General features: G+C 55.0%; 1 protein-coding gene across 2 annotated transcripts; it reads right to left on the reverse strand.

Moving 5' to 3' along the window:
* Positions 1–1407: 1407 nt before the first annotated feature.
* On the reverse strand, positions 1408–7855 carry MYL2 (myosin, light chain 2, regulatory, cardiac, slow). 2 transcript variants are annotated; one of them, XM_004691066.2, is made up of 7 exons: positions 7726–7855; positions 6560–6649; positions 5276–5351; positions 3844–3948; positions 3304–3382; positions 3162–3210; positions 1408–1698 (listed from the first exon to the last, which is right to left on the reverse strand). In XM_004691066.2, the coding sequence occupies exons 1-7, from the start codon at positions 7831–7833 to the stop codon at positions 1600–1602; spliced, it is 606 nt and encodes a 201-aa protein (XP_004691123.2). In that variant the 5' UTR covers positions 7834–7855; the 3' UTR covers positions 1408–1599. The 2 variants fall into 2 exon arrangements, with proteins under 2 accessions (XP_004691123.2, XP_012586371.1); XM_012730917.1 differs by lacking the exon at positions 3844–3948.
* Positions 7856–8348: the final 493 nt, after the last annotated feature.

An 8348-nucleotide genomic window follows, 5' to 3' on the forward strand; every position in this document is an offset into this window, starting at 1 on the left:
GTGTGTCTGCGTCTCTCTCTGTGTGTATCCTTCCGGTATGTCCGTCCTTCCCTGAACTACAAGCCACACTTGAGCGACCTGAGCGGGGCTTCCTGGGTCCTCCTCCACCTCTTGCTGGCCCCTCTGCAGGAGCCCCAGTGGCAGGCTCCGGGGGTGGGGCTGTGGGGATCACAGTGGGTCATCATGGGGCGTGGCCCCAACTCTATGCCTGTTGAGGCCCCATCTCCCCACCACCTTAGCCACATTGGTGGGGTGGACTTGGGCTCCCGTGGAGACTGTTGTTCCTGAGCCTTGAACTCACCCCTGCTCCTGGCTTCTCCTATCGCCGAACCCCTCATTCCCTCTGTGTGACCCTCACTGCCACCCCCGTTTGGGCTCTGTTCATTTATCATTTGCTGGACTCTGTCCTGGGTTCTTGGGATTCTCTTGAAAATTTAGGATGTTGACCTCCACTCCTCCTCCTGGAGAGCCTACTGGATTTTTCTGTTTGGTCTCCCCTACTCCCTTGGTTCCTGGGGTTCAGGAAGGAACTGATTTCAGACCCTGAATGAGAGTTAATCAGGTTGTTCAGTCAGAGCAGTGCGCATGCCCAGGGTGGGTCCAGGTTCCCCCCCGACCCTGTTCTGGGTTGGTGTGGAGAGGGAGAAGGGCCTCTTTCCACTGGGATTGCTGAGGGCTAGGGAGAGCTCTGGTAGCTATTCTGCCCCCACTGAGAGCAGAGCAACATGAGAGAGAGCTGAGCAGGGAAGGTGGAGAGGCCTTGTCCGACTGTTGGCCTCTTTGAGCTCCTGGATGTCGCCATGCCTGAAGGCCTTGGACTGCTTGGTTATAGGAACCTGTTCACCTTTTCAGTTGGGATTCTTGAATTCAAACAGACTTGAAGCTTCGACAATGACTTTGCTCCCTCAAATCAACAGTGAACTCATGTCCAGACCCAGTTCCTGAACCCCAGGGAAGGTTAGAAATCATCTACAACTTGCCTGAGGAGAAGTACAGAGAGGCTCAGTTTTATCTAAAACTAGAAATTAGCCTCTTACAGTGAACAGGTGTCATTTTTTGCCAAATGAGCTACATTCCTAGGTGTTGTGTAAGGCACCTACCTCATAATTTACTCCGGGGTCTGTCTAGCACATCTACGGGAGAAATTTCCCTCAAGGAAAGGATGTCACAAGATCTAGGCTCTGTAAATGCTTGCGAAGAAAGGGCTGTGGTCCTCTAGCTAACATGCCAGAAAAACGTGGCTCTGGAAAGAAACAGTCTTGCGTGGCTGTGAAGGTCTGTGCTACATAATAAGTGACTAAGATTCAAGAGCAATGGCAGCAGGCCGTCACAGGCTCATACACTGGGAATTAGTAAATTGCCCTCCTTTCTCAAGGTAACTGACCAGAGAAACACGGCCAACAAATACACAGCTCCTGTTTATTTGAGCACGGCCTCTGATGGATGTCCAGGCCACATGGTCACATACCTATAAGCCACACCGGCTCCAAAGTTGGTGGTGGACACACCGAGGCAGCCACACAGCTAACAGGCCAGAAGAAGGGAGGGCAGGGGCCCCTCTCTCCCCAGAGACAAGACCGGGGCCTTAGGGCTCTTCCCTCAGTCCTTCTCTTCCCCGTGGGTGATGATGTGCACCAGGTTCTTATAGTCCAGGTTGCCGGTTACATCAGGTGGGAAGGCAGCGAACATCTGGTCAACCTGTAACCAACCAGCAAGTCACTGAGGAGACGGGAGGGCCAGGAGGAGGGGGCTGTCCGCAGGGCAGGTTGCAACACAGAGGCAGCTTGAGGTATGTAGAGATGCCCAAGTAGCCTCTGCCTGGCAGGTCACGCTACTCCAGCTGCTGCAGCGAGCCGCGGGGCTCAAGCTTCCAGGGGCAGCCCACAGACTACTGACCAGTGGGGCCCACGGGGGCCTCCGGAAGGCTTTTCCGGTTTCTAGGCTGCCCTGGGGCAGGTGTGGAAGGGTAGGCCTGACTGTCTTTGGCTCAACATCTTCCTGCCTGCTTTCCTTGGCAGACACTGGCCCCACAGATGTCCTGCAGGGGTGTTTCTGGGCTCGTGGATGGCGGGCACAGTGTGCCGAGGGGTTGGGCGTGAGGGAGCATGGTGGGCTGGTGAGGTCCGTAGTCATGGGAGACTCACAGTCAATGTACGGAGAGGCAGCTGCTCAGAGAAGCCTAATGGGCCTTGGGGGCATCAAGGACAGATTTTTGAGGGAATCTAATTCCGGAGGGAAACTGGAAATCCAGATTTTTTTTTTTTTGAGTATGGAAATTCTTGATTTTAAAAAAAAATAGTGGCTAAAATAAGTTAATTGCAACATTAAAGTATTGGCTAGTTATTTTAAAAAATACGCATCGGCCTGTAACAGGGCACTTACACTGCCCTTACCACATGCAGCACTTTGTACATATGCGAGCCGGTGATGCAGGCCCCTCGTGTCCCGCTGTGCAGATGAGGAAACTGAAGCACAGTGAGGTCAAGGAGCTCAGCCAGAGTCCCCAAGCTGCTGGGAGGAGAGGCAGGCTCTTTCACCTGCTTGAAGTTGGGATAAAAATCTAAATCAAATTTTTAATAAAATGTGGAACTGGTGGACTCCGACTGTTGAAAGCAGACCCATTCAAGTTCATTAATAACTAAGCTTTCAGGGCTGTTGCTTGCTCACAGGAACTTTTGTGGAAGGAGTAAAAGTGCCCCTTCTCCCAGAAACATTCTTGCCACCTGCCAGAAAATTACAAGACACTTTACTGCCACCTTCTAGGAAACTATGCAGCAAGTGTACGTAGGCAATGAGGTCCAGCACCACAGGACCATCGACAGCACTGCAACCCCGATGCACTCTTGCTCTGTAGGGAAACGGATGCCCGAAGCAGGGCTCTGTGGTGGCGAGGAAGGCAGACTGGAGTCCTGAAAGACCCGGGCTCGGATCGAGCCTCAGCATTTTCCATGAGCGTTTTCTTCTCATGTGAGTTGGACCTCGACATCTCTATTTAGAAAACAACCGCACGGCACATCCCTGCCTCGTAGGGTGATTGAGAAGCGAGGTGAGACACGGGCTCAGTAACTACAGCAGGTTTGCTGTCAGTGAGGGTGAGGGTGTTTCAGAGGAGTGAGGAAGATGGAGTTCTGGCGTGTGGGGTGTCTCAAGGGTGCTGTTACCTCATCCTTGGAAAATCTCTCTGCCTGCGTGGTCAGCATCTCCTGAATGCTACACAGAGAGAGAGAACAGCAGGCATTGGCACCAGGTATGGGGCAGGGGGAAGCCAGGGACCCCCGAGTGCACCCCACAGATCTCACTCACTAGTCAGCCTTCAGCACCCCCTTGCCTTCGGGGTCAAACACTTTGAAGGCGTTGAGAATGGTCTCTTCAGGGTCTGCCCCTGAAACAGAAGACAGGGTGAGAACATACCACGGTGACTTGGAACTGAGTGCCCCAGGAGGCAGGGCCCAGCCCCCCAAGATGAACAGCTGCTTCACCGGAGGCCCTAGCCCTGAGCCTTGGGCTGAGACTGGTCTCTGAGCAAACCCAAGGTCAAACGTGGAACCAGATCTGGAAAGACCAGGATTGGCATCCTGACTCCAGCCAGCTGTGTGGCCACAGACAAGTGGCATTCTGTCTGGGCGCCTCTGTCCTCTTCTGGAGACGGGTCAGGACAGAAACGCCCTCCAGCGCGGTGTGAGGCCACGCTCAGAAAGCCTGAGGCCAGCCTGGGGAAGGGAGCTCGTTTCCCGTGTTGGCTCGCCTCCCCTTTCTCCCGCCCCATCTGTTCCTGTAGTGCTTTGCTTTACGTGTACGATGAAGATGCCCTAGGACAGACATGGGCACGCACACACACCTTACCCTTAAGTTTCTCCCCAAACATCGTCAGGAACACAGTGAAGTTAATGGGACCCGGGGCCTCCTTGATCATCTCATCAATTTCCTCGTTTTTCACATTCATGCGCCCTAGGGTGGGAAGTGCACACTCAGGGCCCCTGCGCTGGGACAGCCACAGATTAGGACAAGGCACTTGTCTTCACTCCAGGGAATCTGGTCTGGGAACAATTAAAGTGGACGGGGCCAAAGATCCACGCGCTGTTCTTGACTGTTACTTATAACAGCCAGACAACTGGAATCAGCCGAGTGTGAGGAGGGCTCATTCAGAATAGTGTCTTCAGAAGCTGCGCCCTTTATGCAAATATTGGAATATTTTACTCAAAGGCAAACGCTTTTATTATAAATGAGCCCTTCTCAGTTGGAGGCGGGAGTACAGAGAACAATCACTTGCAGGAGCTTTTTAAAACCGCCTTCTGGGCCCTCCCTGGGGGCGCAGCCGGTTAAAGCGCAGCACTGAGAAGCTTAAGCCGCTTCCGCATGAGTTCGATCCCCGCCTGCCCCAGAGGTGACCACGGGGCGCGGCAGGTGACCTCTCCTGACCCGCCCGCTGCTCCCTCAGCAGTGGACTTCGTCGATCTGCCTGTTCTGCTCCCCACTCTGTCCCTGGTGAATCCTCTCACCCTCCGCATCTCTGGCCTGTACCCCAGTTCTGTGTGAATAAATCAAAAAATAAATCTTTAAAAAGAAAAGAAAACCCGCCTTCTATAGCCCACACAGCCTCAGAGGTTCTGAGCTGCCAGTGCTACTGCTGCTGACGGAGTACCTTTCTACAAATGCAGAAAGTCGCCCCTTCTTCGGATAAGTTATGCTTTAAGCACAAAAGTCCATCGCAACTACAAATAGGAACGTTACCTCGTTGAATTTGGCACTACACAACTTGTTCATGGCCCTGAGTTCTGGGGCAAGGTGGGGGTGGACGTGAGTGGAGGCAGACGGGACGTGATTGTTTGGAGAAGAGCTCCATGCACCTGCTCACACTGCTGAGAGAGCTGTGGAGGGCTGTGGACAAATGCCTTGTCCCAAGTCCTCAGTAGAACAACCCCACTTGTGACAATAAGACCCCCAAAACCAACAATGCATGAAAAAGATTAGCCTGGAAAAGACTTAGAGGCTGAAAATTAGCCAGGAACATGACCTGATGGGTAACATTTTCATCTTTATACTTTCTCTGAATTTTCCAAGTTTTCCAGCACGTGTTGGCTCTGCACTCGAACACACACAAAAACGCTATTTTAAAAGAAAAATTGGTGAAAGCACTCTAGACTAAACACCGCTTTCGAGCTGCTGAAATTTGTCTTAAAGGCCAGTGGCTGAGCTGCTAACTTGGAAAACAAAAGCTCCCAATCTTCCGCAGCCCACCGCACCCGCCCAGGCCGGCCTCGAGGGCTTCACGCACCAAGAGCAGCAAAGGTGTCTCTCAGGTCGTTCTTGTCGATGAAGCCGTCCCTGTTCTGGTCCATGATGGTGAAGGCCTGGAAAGGGAGACGGCTCGTCAGCCCGGAGATGGTGGGGAGGGGACCCCAAGGGGCTGGCTCACAGGCTCGGGAGGGCGGACTCTGGGTTTCAAGGGGCAGGGGAGGTGTTGGGTCAAGTCAATGGGGCAACAGCCTCCCTAGAAGGAGACCACTTCAGAGGTGACATTTCGCCCCAGGAATTCCTGGCTCTGGAGGTCTCTGGGACACAGGACTCCTGAGATCGTGAGATCTGAATGCTCAGGCATGTTCAGTTCCCATGTAAGCCCAAGGGACTTCCCTTTGCTCGGACACACACTGGCCTCTGGCGGCTTTCGCTCGCTTCCCGGAAGGGCCAGGAGGGTGTGGACGCCGGTGGAAGCCCACAGGCTGGAGAACGAAGTCAGCCGTGCCTGGCTTCCGCCGCGGGGTGGCTTCAGCTCACCCAGCTGCCTGTGGGGTTACTTCGTCCCCTTGGGCTGTGACGGGGTTTCAGGCCCGACTAGGGTCCAGTGATCGAAGACCGTAAGATTTAAAGTCCAAGGGGTGGTGCTTTTCCTGTCTCAGACTGGCAAAAGTCTCCAGGCGGTTAATGCCCCGTGCTGACGGGGGCCAGCGGGGTGAGGAACCCGCCCGTCTGGGGCATGAGTAGGCGACTCTGCAGGCCGGTTTGGGCCGCGGTTCTCATTCCTTTTTTCCTCCTGACGTTCCTTTGACCCAGCTGATGTGCTTCTAGGAATTTACTCCAAGGAAGTAAGAGATGCTGGGGAAGGTGTGTTCCTTTTACTAGCGAGACACGTCGGAAGTGGTTTGAGTAAATGATGGAAACAGCGAGGCTGAATCATTGAAAGAAAAGGCCAGGGGCAGCGAGGCGGAGCCTTTGTAGAACACAGGCACCAGGCACAGCAGTGGCCTGAGGCTGCCTACCAGATTTTAAAAAAAAAGGTCAACAGATGATCTGTGGGTGCTAGAATCCTAAGTCATTTTTAGTTTTCTCTCTGGGTTTCTGAAAAAATTCCCCCATATGTTCAACAAGAGACAGGCTTCACCCTGACATCCAGCACAAGTTCGGGAAAATGGTGCGCACATACTCAGGCTGAATTTGGTGCTGCCTGGAGCATGGCGTTCTTGGAGTAAGAGGTCCCTGCGGGGGGGGGACGGGAGGCGGGCGCTCTGACACGGGGGGCAGGGGACCCCGCTCCAGGCAGCTACTCCACAGCTACACTCACCTCTTTGAATTCCTGGATCTGGGTCTGTTCAAACATGGAGAACACGTTGGAGTTGGCCCCCTCCACTCTCTTCTTGGCTTTCTTAGGTGCCTGGGGCGGGGGGGGGGGAAGCATCAATTAAGAGTCACCTCAGCGGCTGTGAAATGGGCAGTCTGTCCACTCTGCCTCACGAAGGCCACGGCAGGGAGGGGCTGTCCATGATGCGCCCCGGAACACCGGGTTCTGAGGCGTTTGAGACAGCGGCCCCTTGGAAACCCGGGAGCTGGGGAGCGCCTCGGGGATGCCCCAGCGGCACCCGCACTCTGGATCCGAAACGTTTCTCAAAACGTCCAGCGATGCAGAGAAGGAAATGGATTGTGTGTCAGGAAGTGGGAGCCGGCTCGCTGAGCCCCGAGGAAGGCGGAGACGGACGGGGCGACACTTCAGGCGGCTGGAGCCCGACTGCTACCTCCGCATGTCCCCGGGTCAAAATGGTGGTGAAAGCTCTGACCTCTCAAACAGCAAGGCTGGGGTTGGCATTTCCCCTCGCCCTTCTTCTCTCTGACTTTAATTTCAACCAATGCCCCAACACTGCAGATAACACTGTCTCAGTCCTCATCTGCCCGTCCTGTTCCCAGGGAGGCTGGGGGTGGCGGGTGGGGGGAGCTCAGAGAGCGTGGGTCACTTGCCAGGGAGCCAGTGCTGGACTCGGGCGTCTGACTTCAGGGTCTGTGCCCCTAAACGCTCTCCTTTGTGTCCCTGACTTGGGGGGATTCTGCTTGGGGAGGGAGACCCCTAGCCAAACCACACAGGGAGAAACGGTCTAAATTTGCAAGTTCAAAAGGTGAAAGCCAATAGATTCTCTTCCCCAACCGCCTGAGCAAGAGACAAGAATTACAATTTGATCCTTAAAAGCGGTCAATCCCATTTTGCAGGCCCTGGGAGTTATCGATTCCTCTAGAGGTCAGTCGACAAGCCATAAAAAAGCCAACTCTCTTATTTTGTTTTTGTGAGTCCCCGGGAGATGCTGTTATTTGTGGCTTATCGGGCATTGATTGGGGTTCCTCTCTGCACGGCCGCGAGCAGCACACTTTCCACCAGGGTCTGGGGCACTCCCGCTCCCTTTGGGTCCTTGGCTTGACGGGGGACCCGCTGCTTCCCCAGCCCAGGGAGCCCTGACTACTCACCATGGTGGAAAGGACGGACCTGCTGGCCTGGACGAATCCCTCAGGCTGCCCTCGCTCCTCCGCCTGGAACAATAAATACCTCCTCCCGGTGTTTAAAAATAACCTCATGACCACTTTTGGCAGAAATAGGTGAGCGGACACCACCTAAGCCCCCTCCCTCTCCCCCATGCCGTTCTTCTGAAGTCAGGGCAGCCTACCAGCCACTGGGTGACACGTGAGACCCAAAAATGCATTCAAGGTTAAAGAGGGGGGCTGGGCCAGGGAGGGAGATGCCGCAGCCTTGGCGTGGGCGTGCTGGGCGGGAGGCCCTGTGCCGGCCACTTTGGGGAGGGGAACGGTTCCCTCCTGACCTCGCAGGGCGGAAGCTCGGCTCCTTTGCACCCGCTGGCCCCGGGGGCCACCCGGACGCCTTCCCAGCCAGCATCAGCTCCGCTCTTCCTCCTTCAGTCCATCAGGCTGTTGCCCCACCACCTCCCCAGGGAGGCCTCCGCCACCCATTTCAAGGGGCCACTGCCCCCTGCAGACCCTGCTCGCCTTCTCTCCACCGCAGGCAGCACTTTTTGTGCAAGTCGGAGACTCCCATTGTCCTTGCACAGCACCTAGCTGAAGTGCAGATCCTCTGG

This window comes from Condylura cristata, unplaced genomic scaffold (assembly GCF_000260355.1).
Source record: "Condylura cristata isolate star-nosed mole 26May11 unplaced genomic scaffold, ConCri1.0 scaffold00029, whole genome shotgun sequence".
Lineage (NCBI taxonomy): Eukaryota > Metazoa > Chordata > Mammalia > Eulipotyphla > Talpidae > Condylura > Condylura cristata.